The 25574-nt window shown below is 36.5% G+C and overlaps 1 protein-coding gene across 1 annotated transcript; it reads left to right on the forward strand.

The window, feature by feature from the left end:
- The first annotated feature begins 1723 nt into the window (after nt 1–1723).
- Nucleotides 1724–8044, forward strand: LOC106666044. Its single transcript, XM_014392921.1, has 5 exons — nt 1724–2239; nt 3584–3687; nt 3746–3874; nt 7737–7848; nt 7914–8044. Exons 1-5 carry the CDS (start codon nt 1904–1906, stop codon nt 7917–7919), a joined length of 687 nt encoding a protein of 228 aa, XP_014248407.1. The 5' UTR covers nt 1724–1903; the 3' UTR covers nt 7920–8044.
- Nucleotides 8045–25574: the final 17530 nt, after the last annotated feature.

Here is a 25574-nt window from a genome sequence, read left to right on the forward strand (position 1 = left end):
GTCCAGGGACTTCGGGACTCTTGATTATGACAGGCGTCTGACGTTCCTTGCACAAATGTCGCTTTGGGAGGCTGAGGACTAAACTGAGACAACCTTCGGAATTTTCGAACGTGGGCAGATAAAAATCCCCTGAATTTCGTACTCTTGTCATCATCAAGTGTTTCACAGTATCAACTTTGGTGAGCACTTTTCGTAAATAAAAATTGGACCTTATTTTGACGAAGGTGCTAAGTTCCTCAATTTTTTGAGGGAGGTTTTACCGAAACTATTAGATGACGTCTCTGAAAAATGACTAAAAATGATTCTCCAGCTTGATTGATGCCGCGCACATGATTCTTTGCAGGTGAGACTTTATTTGAATCACCACTTCCCGGATAGGTGGATAGGACCCCATGGCCAGATCTATTGGGCTCCTTGGTCACTCGATTTAACTCCAGTTGAATATTTTCTCTGGGGCCATTTAAATAACAATGTCTACCCCAATCATAACCTAGGAACCACAGTTGAAGAACTGCGGCAAATGTTAGAAAATGCTTGTCAATCCATCTCCCTTGACTCTATCACTCTGAGCACCGGTGGTGGTTAGATGATGTTCCTCTGCAACAACTACCAAGAATGATTCTCCAGCTTGATGGATGCCCCGCACATGATTCTTTGCAGGTGACATTTTATTTGAATAGCCACTTTCCGGATAAGTGGATAGGACCTTATGACCAAATCTGTTGGCCACCTTGGTCACTCGGTTTAACTACATTTGGCTATTTTCTCTGGGCCATTTACAAAACAGTGTCTACACCAATCATAACCTAGAAACCATAGTTGACGAACTGTGGCAAAGGATATATAAACTGCTTGCCAATCCACCCCTGACTCAACCACTCTGAGCACTGGTGGTGGTTAGATGATGTTTCCCTGCAACAACTACCAACAATGATTCTCCAGCTTTATAGATGCCCCGCATAAGATTCTTTGCAGGTGAGACTTTATTTGAATCGTCACTTCCCGAATAAGTGGATAGGACCCCATGGCCAGATCTATTGGCCACCTTGGTCACTCGATTTAACTCCATTGGACTATTTTCTCTGGGGCCATTGAAAAAACAGTGCCCACGCCAATCATAAACTAGCAACCACAGTTGACGAACTGCGGCAAAGGATACAAATTGCTTGTGAATCCATCTCCCCTGACTCCATCGCTATGAGCATCGATGAAGGGTGGGTAAAAGAGTAAATCTTTGCATCTTTACCCAAGACGGTCAGTTCGGGCATGAAATGTGATTAATAAATAGCGAACCAAATTACTTTTTGCCTTAACATTATCAAAAATCCTTTAAAATGATATGTCAGGAGGTATAGGTAGAAAACTGGGAGGTGGCCTCGTTCTTGAGGTTATAAAGTTGTTTCGGAATGCATGGCGCAGTAATGTGAGACTTCATTGGATACTAACAGCGTTCACAAAATTAAGGATTTATCCCTGTTCAGTGCAGTAAAAAAGACCGCCCCACAGAGCCCTGGAGGGATAATTAGAAAAAACATATGGTTCTTAAACTTAAACAGAACTGAAACACTAATTTCCATTTATTTTTTAATTTTCATTTATTCTTTAAAAAATAAAAAATTAATTATAGTTTTTAAGTGTAATTTTGATAGAAATTTTATATAATAGAGTTAATTTTGTGCTTTGATAAAAATTATTTCCAACTGTGAATTGAACATTGTAAAAAGTTCCATTTGTTATTTATCACATATGGCGTTGAAATTTGAAATCAACTGATCCGAGTTTGTTATGTGATTTCTGAAAAAGGTCAAATTGCTTGTCAAAAATCAGAATTGTTTGTATGTATATTTAAAATTTGTCAAAATTAGAGACATTCAATTTGAATAGACCGTTTGGCCCTTCTGGTATGAACGTGTTGAAAGGTAAGGCCCAGTTGGCTGGGAAGCCGGCTTCCCAGTTCCCATGGAGGGCACCTCCGCCCAACATATACTGCATCAAAAACCTCCTTGGCTTCATTAACCACGACATCACGAAAAAGCTCGCCCCGGCTTACAGCCTCGTAAGGTACGTCTATCCTCCCAAGCCGAAGGTGAAGGTCTCGACCGCCCCTTTCATCAAAGCGATGAGGCGGAAGCAGAGGAAGAAGACGAACACGCTGATACACAGGTCGTCCAGGAGGAGGAAGAAGAAGAAGAAGAAGAAGCAGAAGCAGAGTCAAGGGAGAGCGAGATTCAAGAGGAGAGTAAGCAGTAAACCTTTACAACCTAACTTTACTTAACAGTCTATTTGATTTATTAAAAGAAAAACGAACTCTAAGGTCATCACGAGTGGAGATAGATTTCCGACATTCCATTTGAATTCTCTGATCTTTAAAAACAAGCAGAGCAAAATTGTACTTATGCATGAAAAAGAAACTATTTACTAAAAATTTTGCTTTATGAACCGGTTCAGTCTAGAATTTTCTACGTAGCTGAGGATGTCATGTGTAATCTATAATGTTCTATACAACTTAGAATTTCCTGTATATGCTGGGATACACTGGGATATAGCCTAGGTATATATATTCCTATATAGTCTCTGATGTCCTTCTTAGTCGAGGATTCCCATTAATAGAAGCTATCCTATACAGTCCTATAGAGTCCATACACAGCCTAGAATTCTCTTTAGATGGCCTTTGTAGACTGTGCTGCATTCCTATACCCTCCAGGATACCTTGTAAAGTCTAGGATGACCTGTATATGCCCACATCAGGCTAAGATGTTCTGCGCATGATGCTACATCCTATGCATTCCAGAATACCTTGTAAAGTCTAGGTTGGTCTGTAAATGCCCTCTACGGTTTAGGAAATTCTGCGTACGATACTACATCCTGTACACTTCAAAATGCCTTGTAAAGCCTAGGATATATGCTCACTACATTCTAGGAGTTCTGCATATGATGCTATATTCTATAGAATCGAGAATTCCTTGTAGATTCTAAGATGCCCTGTATATCCCCTTTACAGTTTAGGATTTTTTGCATATGGTACAACATCCTGTACACTCTAGAATACCTTGTAATTAAAGAAAGATGCCCTGTATATAACCACTACAGTTTAGGGTGTTCTGTATATAGTAGAAAATACAATAAACTTGAGAACACCTTGCAAAGTCTACGACGCCTTGGATTATTCCTTAGTTTTCTCGTCTTCTAGATCCACAACAAGAACGATCGGACACCAACATAAAATTTTTCGCCCTATTATCAGCCAAAAATCACTAACATCGATCATCCCACGTCCTTAGCCTCTACTTCTTAGTCTAGTATGGCATATATACTCTAGAATACTCAGAATTTCAACTGTCATATGTTGTCTGGAGTACCCTATATAATCTAGAATTCTACACACTCGAGAATACCTCCTAAAGTCTTGGATATAATCTCCATGAATATACTTGCTATAATATAAAAGTACCTATTATCTAGAGCGTCCAAAGGTCTACGATGCCCTATGTGGTATAGATCCGTGATTCCATGTATCTTTTTTGCAAAGTTTACATGCAGTTCAGTAAACATTTTATTAACGAGAATTTCCTACAATTTCCAGGAAGACATGAGCAACAAAGAATTGGCGGAAAACGTTGAGGAAGAAGAGCCACCCAGTTTGGAGGTGTTCGACACCGTACCGGCCTTCAAGCCTCCTCCGCTCAAGTAAATAATCAATTTATCCTATATTTCAAACGGAAAAGCTAAACGCACGATTTTTCAGGTATAAACTGACCAGGAGGACATCTAGCGTTTCGGACCTGTTCATGATGACGACGGGCAACGTCAAGTGTAAATCCTGCAATGTCTGGACCACGGAGGAAGACCCCGACGACCCATGGAACGACCCAAAGTAACCTTATAAATTAACTATTCCATCGTGTTCTGTCTGTAGTCTGGGATTAATAGTCGTTCTTTTGCAATATATTGACATATTGGGCCAAAAATGGTAAAACAGAATTAATAAATATGACGAAACAGAATACCCTAAAATTTACAATGTCCTATATAAACTAGAAAATCCTGCACCCTCCAGTAAACCCAATACTGTCCAATGAAGTCTAGGATCTCATATACGATGTAGGTAGAATATTCTATGTAATATGGAAATCAATCATGACCTGTACAAATCTGGGATGCCCTAAAACCTCTAGGATGCCATGATATTGTCTATAATATCCCGTATAAGTCCTCTTGTCCTAGTATAAATTATCCTATGAAGTCTAGTAAACCGACTATAGCTCAAGCCGGTTTACTTTGTCTAGGATGATATACTAAAGTCCAAACATATCTCTAGGAAGTACAATTTTGTCTAGGTGTTCTACATAGAAATACATTCTCTATATAGGGTGTCAGGCTACTAGCGTCATAAACTTTGCCAGTGAATTTTACACCTCCAGAGTGACAAAAAAGTTCATATGAACCAAGGTCTGATTCTCAATCCTTTCGCAGATATATCAACATTTTACGGTTTTACAAATATCTACGATTTTCGTCATAAATCTACTCTAATCTCCTGAACAAATAATTTTTGGAGAAATTTAAAAAAGTCATTGAAAAGAGCATTAAATTTCCGTTTAAAAAAAGCACCCTTCACTTTCAATTTAATTTTTGGTAAAAACCAAACACTAATTCTTTCGAAAATTGCTAAATTTAAAATTGGTGGAAAAAAAAATTTGGAAAATTCACGGTGAAGCCTGGAAAATTTCATAACCACTTTTTCGTTTAATAAGCTTTCTAGTAGTATACGCTTTTCTTTAATTACACGGAATCAAAATGCTGAAATTTTACGCTAAATGGGGGGAAAATGGTGATTGTATGAAAAGGGGGACTGGGGTTAACCTAGCAATCCAACTTTTTGTCCCGTGCACAATTCATTTCCCAACTTAACAAAACTTTAACGTAATGAAAAAGCACAAAAAGAAAGAACAATGGAAAAAAGGAGACAATAAACATAGCGAACAAAACAGAAAATTGGACAAAATTACACACAGACAAAAAAAAAACAATGTAGAATATGTAAAACCCAATCCTAATCCAATAAAAATCACAAAAAAAATTCAAGGTAAAAATCAAACAAAATTAAAAAAATATATACAATAAGCATAGTGAACAATCAAATTACGTTGTATTTTTTTAAAACTTTTTTTATTAGGGGTTACTGGCTTTTACAACTTCTGTAATATTAACTTTTTTTAATTATTTTATGAGCTTATGCTTAATTATATAATTACTCCTCTAATTACACACAATTTTTTCGAATTGAAAAATTTGTGTCGCAGGCGGGATGGGCGATCTAATTCACGGTAGCACAATTAGTAGAGCAGCGGCGTATTTAGCCGAAAATCGTGAGTTCGAATCCCGACCGTGACACAAATTTTTCATTTCGAAAAAATTATGTATAATTAACTGAGAAACTACTGTAATGATTTTCTTTTTTTTCCTGTATTTAGTGTAAATCTTTTGTCCAATTTTTCTGAATTCTGAACTGAACTTCTACGAAAAGTTGATAAAGAGACCATGGGTCATATGGATTTTTTGTCACTCTGAAGGTGTGAAATTTACTGGCAAAGTTTGTGACGCGACTATGATGCCCTGTATCATAATTACTCAGGACAGCGTATTCAGTGGAAATTGCCACGTAGTCTAGAAATCTCCATGTGCTATAATATAGAAAGACCTAGATAATCTAGAGTATCCGAAGGTTCCTTGTATGATCTACATGTCCTATATAGGCTAGGTACGCAAGAACACTATGAAGACTACGGTGCCCTTTACGGTCGATAACTCCCCAGTCCATCCTGTGTAGAAGAGATTATAATAAATTAGAAATCCCCGTTTATTCCCACCGTAGGACAGAGGATCTAAACAGTCTAGGGTATCCAAAGTTGAGAACTAATTCATGTAGAGTTCCAACCTTCGTAGAGGTCATTAGACAGCTGAAAAAAAAGAAGTCTAAATGCTGGGTTCACCGAGCTATCGGCACATTATAGCGCCATCATCAGGGCTTTACCAAGAATGAAGAAAACGATTAACAAGGAAAACTATGTTTGGTAATTAGGGCAGTCTCAGCACGACACACAAGAATGGTACAATTACGCAGAAAACAAACACTTTGAGCCCTGAAGATGATCTCAATAAAGATAGAAACGTTGGCACGATAGAGAAAATGTTTTTCTAAAACCTAGGTTCCACCAGACTGCATCTCACGATCTCCGAATAATCATGGAATACTATTGTAAAAGCGTTTTGGGTTTAAGATTATGGAGCACATGGCCAGCAGACTACATTTTTGACGGTGAAAACAGACATCTCCCTAAAAATCCATATGACTAGAGGTCCGACTATTTTTTTTTCTGACTAAGCATAGCAATCCAACCAGAAGCGACGGAGCTCGTCACTCTCNCTGATGATGAGCTAAAAGGCTCGAAATCCGGATCGTTGCAAAAAAACTTACTGTGAGTAGGAACTATCCTTTTAAAAAGTATTTCTCACTTCATTGTAAAGACCAAAGGGGTCAGTCTGCATTCTGCATAAATCTATGTGTAACATGTAAAATATACAACTCACGTTAAGGGATGGATCATGATGAAATAAAATGTTTAATCAATCAATCAATCTCTTCCTGCTGTGGCGGTTTTTTTCTTAATCACGTACTCTTTATTGTAATCTCTCTATCTCTCTGTTTTTGTTCTGTTCATCTCTCTCTCTCATAATCACTTGCTTTCACTCTTTCTCTCCCTCTCATTTACCCAGTAACTCCCTTTTCTGTATTTCTTTCTTTTGTATAACCCTCTCTCCTTTCTTTCTCTTTTTCCCTGCTGTGGAATTTTTTTTTATAACCATACTATTTTTCCTATAATCAATCTCTTTCTTTCCTCTCTCTCTCTCTCTCTCTCTGTTCTCTCTCTCTCTCTCTCTCTCTCTCTCTCTCTCTCTCTCTCTCTAATTAATTTTAATCCTTTTTACATAGTTTCTGTATATAGCTGAAATTTTAGTTTTAAATATATTCTCTGTGATCACAAATGTACCTGTAAGAAATGCTGGTCAGAACAAAACAAACAAAAAATGGATGTTTAGCGAGATGTCTGTTTTCACCGTCAAAAATGTAGTATGCTGGCCATGTGCTCCATACCTTAAACCCAGAACGCTTTTATAGTCTCCTTTTTTCACCTATCTAATGACCTCTACGAAGATTGGAACCCCATTACTTCTCAACTTTGGATACTCAAGATTGTTCAGATCCTTCTGTACTACGGTGGGAATAAATGGGGATTTCTAGTTTATCATAATCTGCGCTAACAGGCTGGCCAGTTATAAAAGACCGAAGTCTTCATAGTGCTCTTGTGTACCTAATCTATATAGGGCATGTAGATCATACATGGTACCTTTGGATACTGTAGATTATCTAGGTTCTTCTATATTATGACAGGTAAGACACATGGGGGATAGGATAAGAGAGGCGGCCTCAAGGCCTACTGTACATCGACCTTAATATCTGACTTGAGTCTGTGGTGCCTTTTAAAACGATATCGGCAGAAAATTCCCGGAAAGAAGTAATTCGAGTATTATTATTTCGTTTTTTACAGGAACAACTGAATTAATTGGGGTGGAAGTTCTAAGATAGGCACTAGACAAAACTTCCATGTTGTTGTTTTTTAATTTTAACTTTTTTGGCCAATTTGACTATTTTGTTTTCACTTTTGTACTATTAGGTATAAAAACGATGAGATTCACGGTATACAGTACGTAGGTGTTGCGATAAAAGACGAAAAACACAAGACGTCGAAGACGAAGAAGAGGAAGTCAGTCAGCTCCAAGAAGAAGGTAAAAGCCTTGTCAAAAAATCAATAAATCTTTGTATAAATTAACTTTTTAAACGTTTTGCCCAGGACTGAGGTTGATACACACGGCACCGGAGAAGTTACCACCACCAAGAAGTCAATTGTAAAACCGTACGGTTCTCCAGTCGGCTTATCCTCCCTGCAAGGTTGAGATTAAAATTCTAATTCAAAGAGGTTTATTCCGTTATGTAACTATTAATTGTAATGAAACGCGTCAACGAAATTCGTTACTCGGGCAAAGTCTCAGCAAAAGGAAGCTGATAACGATGATAAGATGCAGAGACAAGGACAGCTCGCCGAAATTAGTTTATCGGGCGAAACAAACAAAAAAAGAGGAGAAAAACTGACTGAATGGGCAAAACGATTATAAAATACGTTTGTAAATCTATTGGGAAATTGACCGAAACGGATAATCCTTTTGGTCCAATAGGCAAAATTTTTAGTTTAGGGTGGTGGGGGGATATATTTTCAAATATAAGTTTATTTGCCTTCTGTCCAAATTCGACAAAAGAAAGCGGGCCCATCACAGTTTCATTTAAAAAAAAGTGAACTTTATCCCCTGGTTTTCAATTTGTTTCATCAATGACCTCATAACTAGATCAATTAGACAAATCACCTAGGTTGCAAAGATTGATCTGGTATCTTGGGTATCTTGCTTAGTTTACCAAATAGATTGTATTTTGTAAATAGTTAAACAATTATGACTAAATATATATCACAAGAGCATTCTTTTATCAGTCTTGTTCTTTAAAGATAAAAAAGTCATTTGAGTTTGGGATTTTTGAACATTTTTGCCCTTGGGTCTGCCTAGTTTCGCTAAATAAATTTAAATATTAAATAAAGATTTAGTAAATGGTCTCAATAAACACAGCAATAAATATTATAATAATATATTTTTACAATAGAATTGTTTGTTAGAGAGATGTATGAAAGTAAGTTGTGAATGGTCAGGGCTGGGTAATGTTTTGTGGTCCGCTTAGCCTCGCTAAATACATCATATTTATTTGACAAATCACCAGTCATGATCGTTAGACAAAAAATACGGCCTGAGACCTGACATTAGCTCTTGGGTCCGCTTTGTTTCGCTAAATTGGTAATGTTTGACAAATGTTCTAAATAAAAACAAATTGCAAGAGAGAAAAATTCCCAGCTTTTACGATTTTCCTGAATTCTGTTGACAGTTTGCCCTTGGATCCGCTTAGTTTCGCTAAATTGATCATTCTTATAAATGTCTTTATACGATTTCATATTGACCAAATTAATAATTCGAAAGCTCAAGGCGAGTAAAGTGAAGTCGTTAGAGCAATGTTTGTCGTTTATGTTACTGCAAAAGCATTAAGAATGTTTATAGTGGGTTGTATAATGGGCATATGGGAAATAATGGGTATTACCTTGTCCTTTCGTCCTTCCCAGGACTTGATAGTGATCGTGTAAATAGCTCTTTACAGGTCAACAGGTCCTCGCGGACTATCGTCGAAGTGGGAAGAAAAAAGTAAGAACCCGCCCAAATTGCGATTTCGGCAATTTTCATTTGAGGAATAACAGATGGGAAACGGCCGCCTATTATCACGTCTAGGAGTTTCGTTCTATCCCTTTTTTTTGTCGTACAAACCATCCTCGGATCAAAATCGCTCCTTTTACGCGTGCGGGGGTCGAGCGTACGACGACAACGCTGATTATAACGACAGGATGAGACCAATTTCAAGGAATTTCAAGAGTAGCTGTGATGCCGGAACAGTCTTTCTATTATCATAAAAAAATCGCAATCCTTTCCAAAGTCTGAACTAGGCCAGCTACCCTCAAACATCTCCGACACGCAGACACAAACAAATAAACAAACAAAAACACAGGTCAATTACAGATTACAAGATGCTATACCTATCATTTCTCATGGCCATCACACATTATCAATAACTCCATTATATTTTAGTGGTCTAATTCACCAAATTGCTTCTTTCAATTAATTATTATTTTTATGTAAGATGTCAGTTGAGATGATAACGTTAGTGTTACGAGCGGGAATCGAACTTCTTGCCGAAAGTCGTGGGTTCGAATCCCGCTCGTGACACTAACTTTTTCATCTCAACCGAGGCCTCACAGAAAAAAAATGAATTATCAATAACTATGTGGACGTTGCATGCATTACCTTTTTATGATAATTTATTCCAATAAATCACTCAGCCATAGTTCTTTGATTCAATGAAATACCAGGTCGATTTAAAAAAAATGATGGGCCCGTTCATTTTCGCTGAACCACTACAGATATGGACTCAAAAAAGGAGGAATCCAGGCAGGCTCAAACCTGCTTGCATTAGTAAATTTAGACAAAACGTTCATTGATCTGCGTTGTTCAGATGGGTCCGTATAGTTTCGCTGGACAGCTTGGAAAGAATATCTATTCAAAAAAGCAGGCTCCAACCTACTTGCAAAAAAAATTGCATTAGTAATTTTTGGACAAAAAGTTCGTTGGTCTCCGTTGTTCAGATGGGTCCGTACAGTTTCGCTGGACAGCTTGGAAAGAATATCTACTCAAAAAACGTAGTCCAGGCTGGCACCAACCTACTTGCAAAAAAAGACTTCATTAGTAATTTTTGACAAAAAGTTCTATGGTCTCCGTTGTTCAGATGGGTCCGTATAATTTCGCTGGACCGCTTGGGCATACCCAAAAAATGTATGTATGTGACTGACACGACACACCTACTTGCAAAAAATGCTTGCATTAGTAATTATTGACAAAACGTTCTTTGCCCTGCATCGTTCAGCTGGGTCCGTATTGTTTCGCTGGACCGTCTCGAAAAAATGACGATACAAAAATGTGTAGTCCAGGCAGGCTCAAACCTGCTTGCGAAAAATTATTTCGTTAGTTATTTTTGACAAAACGTTCTCTGGTCTGCGTTGTTCAGATGGGTCTGTATAGTTTCGCTGGAAAGAATATCTACTCATAAAATGGTAGACCAGGCAGGCTCAAAACCTACTTGCGAAAAATTATTTCATTAATAATTTTGGACAACAGAATATCTGAAAAAGTGTAGTCCACATAGGATCAAACATACTACAGAAAAAGTTCGTATTTGTTATTTCATTGAACGTTCTTAGGATTGCGTTTTTCAGATGGGTCCGTTTAGTTTCGCTGAATATTTGACTCAAAAGAGCGTTAATTGGCGAACCAGCAGCCAATTAATTTTATAAATTGAATCTAATCTTGTCTCAGAATTGTCAAGCCTTTAAACTATGTAAATTATATTATGTAAAAAATAGATATGATATGCGAATATCATCGATAAAATGATTTTTAGTGCTTGACAGACTTTATTATTATCTTTATTTATAGAAAATTGACTGAAAAAATTAGACTTCACCTCGTAGATAAAATTTCAAGAACTGTGTAGATGTGAAGGTTAGTCGGGAAACCGAACAGTATTTCCGTCTGTCATTAATGATAAATCAATGCGACGTTTCGCGATGGGGTCAATTTGCCCCCCATTGAGAACGTCAGTGAGCCCCCATCGTCGTCCTCGCCGGGCAGATTTAGTGTCCGTGGATTCTGGGGAGAAAAGGGCGGAATAAAAGGGCCAAAAAAAGGACCGAGGGCAAACAATGAGCCCCCATCTTCGAGGACGCGCACCGTGGGAAACCGTTTTTGCAGGACGCGTAATCGACCTCGACAAAATCCAGAAAATTTGTCAAGTCCGGTGTATGTTTCGATCATGGCAGATGAGAAACACACTATCAGTTGTACCATTTTCACGTAATTTGTACAGTACCGTCTTCCTCATTCCTCCGGACATCATTTTAAACCGGCTCCAGCTGGACAAAGTGAGAATTTAGGATAGATTAATTTGATAGGATTATGACGTGAGAGGGGCCCGTTTTCCTGGGATCTCTTACCGGTTAATTTACATTCGGGATGCATGGCCATCTGCCGTAGACGCACCGAGGACGCCAGTGCATTCACCGTGTACACCTGTTGATGCACCCCGGGATGCACCTGTCACTCCACACTCCGTGGTCTACATACCGGATTAAAACTTATCTAACGTGGTAAATCATGCTTGGGTACACCGTGATGCACACGATGCGTGGTCAAATAGGCTAAATTTGTTCATTTTGTTCGAGTTCGATTATAATTTAGCAGCTGTGCATTTGTCAATCGATTGTATTAACGTTTTAGATCCAGGTAAATAGTAAAGGATGGCGGATTAATCAATGACTGGAAATCATTTCGTTTTATTTACCAATACTGCAAAAGCAAATATTTACAATATCTGATGGGATAGTGCAAAAAACGGCGTATATAGTCGATCGTGTGTTTTCCTTTCAAACACTTGAACTATGTATAAATATGGATGTGAACTTCACATATTATTTCTTTTATTATTTATATTCTCCCCTCTAACCTTCCATTCGCACTTTCTCTCTTTCTCTCTCTCTCTCACTCNTCCCTCTCTCTCTCTTTCTCCCTTTCTCTCTCTCTTTCTCTCTCTCTGGCTCTCTCTCTCTCTCTCTCTTTCTCTCTCTCTCTCTCGATAAATTCGTCTCTGATAATGTATTATTATAATAATCTCGATAAAGAATGTATTTAAGAGTGAGTCAGAATGTGAACGGTTTTGAATTTAGTGACTGATTGGATTGGGTGCTGAAATGACCTAGCATCCTAAGCCAAAAAATAAATAAACAATTTTGCAAAGAAGGCAAAAGAAGTTGTTTCCTTCTCCAGTGCCGGTTTACTATTATATTAATAAAACGCTGAAAATATGTTGAATTTTGAACAATTTTGAAAACTATATGCTTTTAAATATTAAAATGAATTTTTCTTATCAAATCCAAGGTTTAAGGACTACTTTTTATTCCATTCCTGTCTATCTTACTGTCTTTCTCTCTCTCTCTCTCTCTCTCTCTCTCTCTCTCGCATTCTTTTTCCTTATTATAATCTTTCTTTTTTCTTGCCCCTTTTTAAATTTTCTATCTCTCTCCCTCTCGCTTCCATTTATTGTCTTTTTCCGTTCTTTTCCTCTTTTTATTCATACTTTCTACTTCTCTCTTTCTTTTTCCTTTTTATACTCTCTATCCTTTTTTTTTAATTTATACTCGTTCTATTTCATAATCACTCTTTCTCTCTTTTTCCTTTTAATAGTATCTTTTCTGTCTTGTCCTTTTTTATACTCTCTGTCTCTCATCCGCTCTTTTCTATTACTACTTATTACTATACTTTTTTATTACATACTCTCTATTTCTCTCCCTCTTTTTCTTTCTTATAGCTTTTCTCTTTTTTCGTTCTTTTTCATAATTTTCTCTCTGTCTGCCTGCCTGTCATTCTCTTTTTTCTTCTTATAGTAGAAGTAGACCTTTTTTACTCTCTATCTCTCTTGTTTTCTTTTTGTAGTCTCTCTCCTTTATCTCAATTTTTTATTACCTACACTCTATTTCTTCCTCTCCTTTTCCTTCTTATAGTATACCTCTTTTTTAGTTCTTTCTCATAATCTTTCTCTCTGTATATGTATGTCTTCCTGTCTCCTCCTCTTATTTCTTGTCCAATTTTATACTCTCTATCTTCTTCTCTTTTTTTCTTACAGTTTCTCTCCTTTATCTTACTCTTTGTTATATACTCTCTACTTCTCCCTCTCTTTTTCCTTCTTATAGTCTCCCTCTTTTTTTCCTTTTTCATCATTTTCTCCCTATCTTTCTCTCTGTCTGCCTGTCTCCCTCGCTCTTTCTCTCTCTCTTCTCTTTCTCTCAATTTATCTCTAATGAAGAGATAAGTTTTCTATTATTTTTTTTCAAGTTGTTATATCTTTTGTTTTTCTCTCGTCATCTCTCTCATTCATTCCCCTCTTTCCTTCTTATATCCATTGTCTTAATTTTCCTTTTTCTTCAGTCCCTATATTTTCTTCTTTTTCTATCTTATTCTTTTTTCTTATACTCTCTCTCTCTCTCTCTCTCTCTCTCTNAAAAAAAAAAAAAATCCAGGCTATAGCCCATATTTTATCATTCTTTACACATCTCATTTATTGTAAATAAAACAGGAGAAACTGCGAACTGGGATTTTTTATCTATTTTTTCATAGACGGGTTTTGGGTCTGATCAGCTGGAAAATTAGCTGGAAACAATGCAGTTAACTATACCAGATCAGCTATCACATATCGCACTAATGCTACTAATACGATACCTGAATACAAAGCGATAGAATGACGAAGCATTATGAATGTTTTCTGATGAATTTAAAAAGTCATTCATTAATTTCAGCGGGACCCAGCGGACCAGACGTCCTCTGAAAGAAATTTCACTATGTTAACGTAACACGTCTTAATCATAAAACATTCTCTCTCCCTCTGTCTCTGTCTGTCTCTCTCTCTCTCTCTCTCTCTCTCTCTATCTCTCTCTCTCTCACTCTCTCTCTATATATATATATATCCATCTATCTAACTCTATCTCTATCTCACTCAATCCTTCCTTCTTCTTCCTTCCCACTGTCACTTCTCTATTTTTTAAACCCTCTCGGTTCTTTCTCATAATTTCCCTAACTCTCACTCTTTTCCTGCCTTTCTCTCTCTCACTCTCTCTCTCTCTTTTTTCCCCTTCTTTCTTTTATTCTCACACACTTTTTCTCTATCCTTTTTTTTCTCGAAAAAATTCCTCTTTTTAAGAATGCATAAGGTCTCTTCATTTTCATTTCCATACTGCCTCTACTATCCATATCTTCTTTACTACTCTCCTTCAAGATAGACCATGAAGGATCTGTATACATCATATCCATACACGCCTAAATTTAACGTTAATTTAATCTTTAATTTTGACTACTCCTTTTTTTAATTCAATATTGCAATAAAGTAACAAATTCTCATGATAAACATGTAACTTTATATATTTACTTATTTTTCTTATGGATAGTTTTTCAGTGGCAATATTTTGAGAGAGGTTTTGATTGACGATAGGATTTATAGAATTTTTGACTTATCGATGATCAGTAGTGATCAGACTGGCAATGGTAAAGCCGTAGTAATGAAGGCCAAATTGGCCGGTTGTTATGAATGGAAAGGTGTTCGTAGGTTGAAAAAGTTGGCCTGCGTCCTCTTCGCGAGTGTGTGGAAATACTTTAGAGTTTAGCCGGCAATTAGATCGGCCCTCCCGAAGACTTGGGGGTTCCTACCTGGGCCGGACCCTTTTCCAGTGCTATCTCGGGGGCCCTATTTGGACTGCTAGGTTTCCTAGAAATCTATACAAGGGTCGAGACCCATGGAAATTTTCTAGCCTGTCGGTACACACACACAAAAAAAAAAAAAAAATCCAGGCTATAGCCCATATTTTATCATTCTTTACACATCTCATTTATTGTAAATAAAACAGGAGAAACTGCGAACTGGGATTTTTTATCTATTTTTTCATAGACGGGTTTTGGGTCTGATCAGCTGGAAAATTAGCTGGAAACAATGCAGTTAACTATACCAGATCAGCTATCACATATCGCACTAATGCTACTAATACGATACCTGAATACAAAGCGATAGAATGACGAAGCATTATGAATGTTTTCTGATGAATTTAAAAAGTCATTCATTAATATCAGCGGGACCCAGCGGACCAGACGTCCTCTGAAAGAAATTTCACTATGTTAACGTAACACGTCTTAATCATAAAACATTCTCTCTCCCTCTGTCTGTCTGTCTGTCTCTCTCTCTCTCTCTCTGTCTCTCTCTCTCTGTCTGTCTGTCTGTCTGTCTGTCTCTCTCTGTCTCTCTGTCTCTCTCTCTCTCTCACACTCTCTCTCACACACACACACACACACACACACACACACACACACACACACACACACTTCATTGTAAAGACCAAAGGGGTCAGTCTGCATTCTGCATAAATCTATGTGTAACATGTAAAATTTACAACTCACGTTAAGAGATGGATCATGATGAAATAAAATGTTTAATCAATCAATCAATCTCTTCCTGCTGTGGCGGTTTCTTTTTCTTAATCTCGTTCTCTTTTTTGTAATCTCTCTATCTTTCTGTTTTTGTTCTGTTCATCTCTCTGTCATAATCACTTGCTTTTACTCTTTCTCTCCCTCTCATTTACCCAGTAACTCCCTTTTCTGTATTTCTTTCTTTTGTACATCCCTCTCTCCTTTCTTTCTCTTTCTCTTTCCTTGCTGTGGAATTTTTTTTCATAACCATACTATTTTTACTATAATCTCTTTCTTTCTTCTCTCTCTTTCTCTGGCTCTCGCTATTTCTTTCTCAATATCACTCAAACTTTAAGTTTCTTCCTCTTTTCTTTCTCTCAACTCTCTCCTGTAGAACATGTCTTAATCATTAAAAGCTCTGGTGTAAAATCTATAGTTAAAATTGCCAAAGTTTGACCTTTTACATTGATTAATCTTCCCAAATTCTTTTTTTTTTTTATTGTAATCGACTACATTGGTCCAAATGTAGAGATTCAGATTCAAATGACTTTGACGGAATGATCGCGAGACCCGACGGACCAGTTAGGCCCCAGAGCAATCCCACTAATGCTCAAACATGTGCAGACAGGGTTTTAATAGGCCGTTACTCCGGTACGACATCAGGCTCCAAGTGAAAACGATCTAATTACGGATCGATCGCAAGGATCCGATGTTCAAGTAAAAAAAAGAAGAGGGTAAAAAAAGATAAAAAAGGGAGAAGATTGCTGCCAGAAAATTCGGCTCACGTATCCGGCTGATGGGCTTCTAACGCCGTAGCCACCCCCCACGAGTATGTCGCCCCCCGACCGCCATAAAATATTTTATTTCCCAGTCATGTAGAAACTCCAGACAATCTCCGTGTTTCTGGGAGAAGAATGATGTAAATTTTATTAGTGGCTCGTTTCGGTTCCGAAGATCTGACATCGCCATATGGTCCGGCCGCGTTTAATCTGGTAGAGCATCAACTCTCGATCCAGGGGAACCCCTAAGGTCCTAGGAGGATAGATCTCAGAGTTAATATGTTCGTCGATATTGGAGGGGAAGCCCGAATAATGGTGTAAATAATCCAAAGGCGAACAACTTCTGTTTCCTAACAAAATTCTGTTTGAGTAACTGGCAGTGACTCAAATCTAGTGGCTTCGTAGAAAACATATTCATGGACTAACTATTTAGAAAACTATGTCCTAAAAAGAAAATTAGTGAAAATAAATCACTTTAGTTGGAAAAAGTGTGTGAGAGAACATACGTACTCTTTCTCTCTCTCTCTCTCTCTCTCTCTCTCTCTCTCTCTCTCTCNTAGACACAATTAATATTGTAATACGTTCTGTCTGTCTGTCTCTCTCTCTCTCTCTCTCTCTCTCTCTCTCTCTCTCTCTCTCTCTCTCTTCCTCTTTCTCTTTCTCTTTCCCTGCTCTGACAGTTTTGTCTTATCATACTATCTTTCCTATAATCTTTCTCTCCTTCCTTCTCTCTCTCATTCTTTCTCTCTCCCTCCTTCCCTCCCTCGCTTTTTTCCTTTCCTTTTTTCTCCTAAAAATCGTCTCTCTAAGAACGTAGCATGTCTATTCGTTTTTTCTCGTACACTCCCTCTCTTTCTTTCTTTCTGTCTGTACAAATTGTTTGGCTGGGTTAAGTAGAGTAGTTATTGAAATCTACCAGTGTATTTCACTGTAGATATAATAGGGTTGCTGAAGATCAAATATTGTGTAATGTATAAATAAAACGGAAATCCAATCAAATCTTTCTTTCTGTCTGTTTGTCCTACAGTCTCTCTCTTGGCTTGGATTTTTAACATAATGTATTTATTGTTAATTTACCGGGACTTCCATATGAAGAGAACAACCCTTATGCATGCTGACTAATAGAAAATTTTCTGAGGTTACAGAAATAGAATATTTTCAAACTGGTAAAATCAAACCTGCGTTGATCGGATTTTATCAACTATTGAAATCTGATATATTTATTTTAATTGTAAGCTCTGGAATAAATTGGAGAAATTGCATTCCTGGTAACTTTATTCCTGAAGACACGAGGAATAGTTGACAATATAGGCAATATATCCCTTGGATTTTGCAAGGGTCTTTTTGATTTTTGTTTAAGGTGGCCCAATTTTTTTTTCTTTTTTTTTTTTGGTAGTAAAAAGTAAAAGGCAGTAGTTGAAAAGAGCATAAAAGAATTAGAAAACGTTAAGGTGGGCTCTCCCCTCGGCTAACAACCCTAACCGAGAAGGGAAGCCTCGGCTAACGTGGCATGAGCAATAAGCTCGTTGTGAAAAGGACTAGGACGCCGTGCGAAATACTGAATAGAAGGATTCAAGGCGCGGAAAATTTAAGTGCTATTTGATTATAATTTATACCGGACAGGGCTCCGATTGTCTTCTTTTGAACGAGGGGACGTTCTCAACGTCGGGAATATGAAAGGGCCGTGCGGTCTGATGAATAATAAATAAAACACTTCAACCGAGCGTACAGTGCGTGTGTTGAAGTACCGGTACGGAAATCGAAAAAATTCAAGCAATATCGTCCCTCCAATGGTCTAAAAACAACTAGGTGTACAAGGAGATAGGTTGTTCCAACTTCAAACGAAAGACCAAGTACAATGAACCTATCAAATTTTTTCGAGAAAACTGGATACTGAGATGATAGTGCGTGAAGAAAAAATCGACAAAAATAAATACAAAATAAACATAATTATTACAGAAATGAGTGGTGTTTAGTGACCGTTACTTGATGATTATTTGGAGGTCGTGAGATGCTGTCTGGTGAGACGTAGGTTTTAGAAAAACATTTTCTTTATCGTGCCAACGTTTCAACCTTTATTGAGATCACCTTCAGGGCCTGGGATTTATAAACATTGTTTAAATTTTACAAATACAAGTAAGATGCGGAAAAAGATACAATGCAAAAACACGAATTTATACAATGCTAGAAAATTTTAGATTTAAAAAAAGAATGAATTTATACAATGCAAGAAAATTTTATATTAAAAAAATGAATTTATACAATGCTAGAAAATTTTAGATTGAAAAAAAGAAAGAATTTATACAATGCAAGAAAATTTTATATTAAAAAAAACACGAATTTTCTAGCACTGTATACATTCTTTTTTTATCTAAAATTTTCTTGCATTGTATAAATTCATTCTTTTTTATCTAATTTTTTTTAGCAATGTATGAATTCTTTTTTTTCCTTTTTTTTATCTAAAATTTTTCGAGATTGTATAAATTCTTTTTTTTTATATCCTACATGTATTTGTAAAATTAAAACAATGTTTATAAATCCCAGTCCCTGAAGATGATCTCAATAAAGATCGAAACGTTGCCACGATAAAGAAAATGTTTTCTAAAGCCTACGTCACACCAAATCGCAGACCGCATCTCACGACCTCCAAATAATTATTATGGAAAATACATATTTTTAGCTTTAATCAGTTTTACAATTTAATACAAAATATATCCGACCTAACTTAATTATTTTATAAACAATGCAAGATTTCAACTTATAATAATTACAATTAAAAAACAATCAAAAATTGTGAATACATATAAAATCTTGAAGTAGATACATAAAGAAAAAATTTAAAAAAAATGAAAAATATAATTATACAATAACTATTCAACAAGTGATTTAGTGAATGTAGTCAAGGAGTATTTGGTAAAGAAAAAAATATTAAATTTAAATTAATTAAGGTTTTTAGTTGAGATAATTGTAATATACTAATTGGTCAAGTGGACCACGAAATTAGGGAATTAAATTTAAATTAAAAAAACAAAAACAACACATAGATTTTTCTAAATAAATTGCAAAATTTATATATGCATATAGTAAACACCTTATATGTAGATTGATAGGCACAGGAGATGATCATACATTTTCTGAAATTAGTAATTCTAGTATTTCTTTTAATTCATTATTGAAAAAATTTTCGTTTTTTTTAGATTTTTTAATTCTGGTGGTATATTGTTCATGATCCTAAGATAGAGTGAGAAGTAAGAATAAATACTATGTAAGAGTGAAAAAGAGAGAGCTTAAAATAATAAACAAGTGGAGGGAAAATTCAAAAGGTGCGGTTGAGATGGGAAGTTGGTGTCCGAGTGGATCGAGGTCACGATAGCTCAAGTGGTAGAGCAGCGGCGTATCAAGCCGAAGATCGTGGGTTCGAATCCCGCTCGTGCCATTGACTTTTTTATCTCAACTAAAAACCTTAATTAATTGTAATATATTAATTGGTCAAGCGGACCACGAAATTAGTGAATTTAATGATTTAAAATGAAGTATACTTCACTAAAGCTCTCCGTGGCCATTTCATTTGTCGTCGAGAATCCAATCCGATTACACGACATTTGAAAAATGGCAAAAAGGAGGGAAAATTCAAAAGGTGGGGTTGAGATGGGAAGTTGGGGTCCGAGTGGTTTGAGGTCACGATAGCTCAAGTGGTAGAGCAGCGGCGTATCAAGCCGAAGATCGTGGGTTCGAATCCCGCTCGTGCCACTGACTTTTTTATCTTAACTAAAAACCTTAATTAATTGTAATGTAATAAACAAGTTTAAAAGGAAAAGCGAGAAAGAGTGACAGAGACAGAACTTCTCAAGACAAAGATAGATAGATAGATTGATAGAGAGTGAGAGAGTGTGTGTGTGTGTGTATGTGAGAGAGAGATATTAGAAAGAACGGGAGAAGAGAGCTTGAAAAACTGGAGATGTTATAGTGTGAACGAGATAGAGAGTGAGATATTACGAAAAATAACGAGTAAAAGGAAGAAAGTATGAAAAAGAAAGATAAGTTAAACAAAAATAGAGAGGTCGAGAAAGTAAAATAGAGAGTGAGAAAGAGAAATATCAAGAGAAAGAACAAGTAAAAGAAAGACAGTATGACAGAGAATGAAGCTATCAGAGCAGGAAGTGAAAGTGATTGAGAAATAGAGAGAGAGAGAGAGAGAGAGAAAAAGAGAGAGAGATTAAGAAAAAGAAAGTACGAGAGAGAAAGATAAGTTAAACAAAAAACAGAGTGGTAGAGAAAGTAAAAGAGAGTGAGAAAAAGAAAGAACGAGTAAAAGAAAGGCAGTATGACAGAGGATTTGAACAAAAACAGACAAATAGAGAAAGTAAAAGAGAGTGAGATTAAGAGAAACAACGAGTAAAAGAAAGGGATTATGATAGAGAAAAAGAATTTGAACAAAAAACAGAAAGACAGTGAAAGTAAAAGAGAGAAAGAACATGTGAAAGAAAGAGAGTATGAGAGAAAAAGAATATTTGTACAAAAAACCGAGATAGAGAGTAAAAGAGGGAGAGAGTAAAAAAAGAAAAAAAAGAAAGATAGAGAGAAAAATAGAGAGAGGAAATACAAAATAACAATAGAAGAAAGAGAAAGAGTATGTGTGTGAGAGAGAGAGAGAGAGAGAGAGAGAGAGAGAGAGTGAGGGAGAGATAGAGCAAAAGAAAGTTAGTATAAGAGAGGGAGAGAGAAAGAATAAAAGAAAGAGAGTATGAGAGAGAGAGAGACAGAGGGGGGGGTAAAAAAAGAAAAACGCCAGAACAATAAAGAGTATAAGAAAGGGAATGTAATAAAGAAAGATACCGTTAAAGAAGCGGGAAACCAATATAGATAAAGGGAAAGTGTGTATGTGTGTGTGAGATAGGGAGTGAGAGTGAGAGAGTGAACGAGAGAGAGTGAGAGTCATTCGTTTGTCGTTTAATTATCTATAAAACAATGTTTAGATTTGGTAGAGTGAATTTTGTTTCTAAAAGAACTACTACTATCAGGACAGTATAGTTGGGATTATTTTGTCCTTTGGTCCTTCATAACTTCTTAAAAGTCATACTAATAAATTCAACCGTGACACACAAAATCAATGACACTCTAATAGGACAATATCAGTCATAAATGATGGGATGAAGGCCATTTGACGTTATGTTTTAACAGTTTTAATTAGATAAAGATTATTTAAATCACTTCTTTATTCAATTGATTCGTCAGAGAATGAATTAATAACGGACAGGGCCTTTTTCTCCCTTTCGGTGACAGGTGATTTCACCAGGTAGGCCGTGTGACGTTAACGGCCGGTTCGACGATTTTACGACTACGGTATCAGGTGCAGGGGGTTTGATGAACCAGCCATTGTCCCGCAAGTCTTCCGCCGGTGCCGTCGAGGGATCGGTTTATTGCCGGCGGAGGGTCCTAAGTAAGAAAGGGAGGATGAAAGGAGGACGTAATGGCTAATCGGCAGCACGTGCTGTTTCTCCTTTTTCGCCGGCTAAGCCCACCGGGGATCTTACGTTCCGGGACGTTAAGTCCTTGCGTCGGGACGGTACCAGTGTGTACATAAATTTAAAACGGCCGGACGACTCTACTCCACCCTAGGGGCGGTGTTTAATTAACTATAAATTTCGCCGGCGGCTCTGGAAAACAGCCTCTTGACGATGCACAGAGACGCGCAGGTGACTCTTGAATGTAATATCTAATGCGAGGGCGTACCAGGATAAATGACGAATCCCTGTTAAAACTGAAAGTCGCCTTTTAAGGAGTTGATTCCAATAAAGTAATCAACTGAAATATGGGCCTTCATAACTAAAATGGGTAGTGTGATATTTCTCCATGTGATATCCGAATTGATGATTCTCTAGTTTGGTCTTTCAGATTATTTGGCCTGCCTTAATGGTTTGGTTGTCGGACGCGTTTGTACATTTGCCATATTCTGTGCTGGGCCTGGAATTCTGTTGGATAAGGATGTTTAAGAATCCTTAATTATGGTCAGGAATCAATGATAGTTAAGGATAGACTGTTCAGTTATTTTGGACTTGATCGTTATAACCTGTCACCATGTCCTGGTAGTTCAAAATTTTTGCGTAATCTTCGCACAATTTCTTTCAATTATTAACTAAATTAAATGACATTATGCTCATTACAGATCGATCTTTTTGGTCATACTACACTCGCTGGTTTGGTCTATTAGACGTGTCTCGGCTTCTCGCCATTTTCAGTGCAGGGTTTGTTCTAAAGAGATAAATAAGAATGGATATGGATAGTAAGATGGATAGTTAGAGATGATTAGATGCTGTTACGAATTAGCTGGCTTGTGATGGTTAGAGACCATTAGGGATGGTTGGAGATGGTTGGGAATGGTTAGATGATTAGCTATTACTACGAATGAGCTGATTAATGATTGCTAAAGACCATTAGGAGTGGTTAGATATAGTTAGGAATGGTTACCGATGGTGCATCATTGTTGGGATTGCAAGAGTTGATTGTGAATGGTTAGCGATTATAAAGGATGCGTTGGGATGAAAAGACATGGTTGGGAATGGTTACAGATGATTAACTATTGTTACGAAGGACTTGATAAGTTACTGCTAGAGACCCATAAGGGCGGTTAGATATAGTTTAGAATAGCTAGCGATGATGGATGATGCGTTGGGATGACAAAAGATGGTTGGAATTGGTTAGCGATAATGAAGGATGCATTGGGATTATTCGAGATAGTTGGAATTGGTTGGCGTTGATGAAGGAGGCATTAGGATGACAAGAGATGGTTGGGAATGGTTACTGATGAGGAAAGATTCGTTGGGATAACGAGAAATGGTTGGGAATGGTTAGCTATGAGGAAGGATTCGTTTGGATCACGAGAGATAGTTGGGATTGGTTAGCTATGATGAAGGATTCGTTGGGATGACGAGAGATGGTTGGGAATGGTTAGCGACGATGAAGGATGTGGTGGGATGATTAGAGATGATAGAATGATTAGTTGTTATTAGAGTTTGTTAGGAAGGGATTGATTAGTAATGGTTAGGGATGACTATGGATGTTTGAGAATAGAGTTGCTTAGAAATAGTTGGTTACACACATATAGATTTAAACTAATTTATTATATTTAAATTAAATTAAATTAAAATGATCGGAAAAGACCAAACGAAAATAAATATCCTTCTTCCTTTCGTTCTAGCTCTAGCTCTTGCTTGGGTTTTCAGGTAGTGTTGACATTGCTTAATTTTTCTAATAAGAAATTCCAATAATTCATTCATATTTGCATTATTTACAAAATAATTTTCATTCTACAAACGGATGTGTACCAAAACGATTGATAGAAAAATGCATAAATGATATTTAAGTAGACAGAACTTAGGTATAGATATATTAATTTATGTACACTTAAAAAATTTTGGTCTTCTATGTTGAAATGTTTGTTTTTTCCTCATGCCAAGTCGAAGCAGTTAATGTACCAGTTCAAATTGTCCTATCTCCGTAGGCCATCATTAACACATTAACTCCGGTTTGTTGAATTTTTCAGAAGACTATGATCAACTTTAAGCACAACTCAATAAAAATCATTACTTTCTGGCTATCAAACCCTCTACATTTGTATTTCTTATTGGACAGGTTAATTGCCTTCATCCACCTACTGTCCGGTTTTTTATAATGTGAACAAAACATGTTTTTGTTTTTTTAAATCAGATATTTAAAATTCTTTTACCTTATATCGATTATTATCATAGGAGTGCTGACAAGGTTTTACGCAAATAACTTAACTCATAGTATGTATAATTTAATGGTAGAAAACAATTAGGAAGAAATATTTTCTAGGATACTTAAAGGAAGTGTTAATTGCCATAATAATCCATTAAACTGGCTTTATTACTTACTATAAATCAAAGATTGCACGCCATAAAGTCAATGAACTCTGCCGAGGTTTGGCAGTACAGCACGCGTTTATAGGCTTCAATTAAAAAACGAAATACGCATAACCGTGAAGGCCAGACGAAATAAAATTAGGATTAATTAAAGTAAAATACAAACATTCTGTCCAGTAAAAAAAAAAAAAAATCAAACCCTGACTGGAATCATAGCGGAGCTGATGTTTGAAGTGTCTGTTGTTAATGGGACTTAATCGTAATAATTATATACAATGGTAGTATTAAATTAAATTACAAAAATCCATGTCATATTGGATCAAATATCCCATAATATTTACTCATTAAGGTGTTCATGCTTGTATGATTTGCTTGACGCCACCCAGTATGGTGTCGCACCCCCTATTAATCCTTACAACTAACGAAAGTGAAAATGTTCCCAAAAATTATGTACAGTGTCATTTGGTATGGTAACTATGGAAATCATATTCCATAATAACGAATAATTAGGATGTTTATATCCCACAACATGACCAACTGTCATAATTGTAATAACAACATAACATAATACTCCAAATCCGTACTTCACAATAATGCCTTAACATGGTTGTCTTTATCCCTTAATGATGACTTATTACGGGTGCTCATATTTCATAAAAATGGCTAGTTATATTACTCCTATACAATAATATTACTCAGTGCTCTTATTCCACAATAATGACATTTCGGTCCTCTTATTCCGTATTAATGACTAATTATGGTGTTCGAACCCCCCCACCAACATAATATTGACCTATTATATTACTTATCGTATCCCATATTAATGACATTATTGCGCTCACACCCTATAATGACGGATAAGTTTAGTGATCATATTTCATAATAATTAGAATGCTCTCATCCCAAAATAATGGCTGATAATGGTGCTAATATTCTCATATATCGTAATAATAACACCATATGGTGTTCAAATTTCATATAAGTTTCTATTATGGTGCTACTCATTAAGCTCTTATTCCATAAAAATGACATAAGGGGGCTCAAACTTCATAATAATCACTTAATGTCGTACTCATATTGCATGCAAACCCATTACGGTATTCGTGTATAATAATATGACTCATTAGGATGCTCTTATTCGATAATGATG

Source organism: Cimex lectularius, unplaced genomic scaffold, assembly GCF_000648675.2.
Source record: "Cimex lectularius strain Harlan isolate CLEC.00 unplaced genomic scaffold, Clec_2.1 scaffold109, whole genome shotgun sequence".
Classification (NCBI taxonomy): Eukaryota; Metazoa; Arthropoda; class Insecta; order Hemiptera; family Cimicidae; genus Cimex; species Cimex lectularius.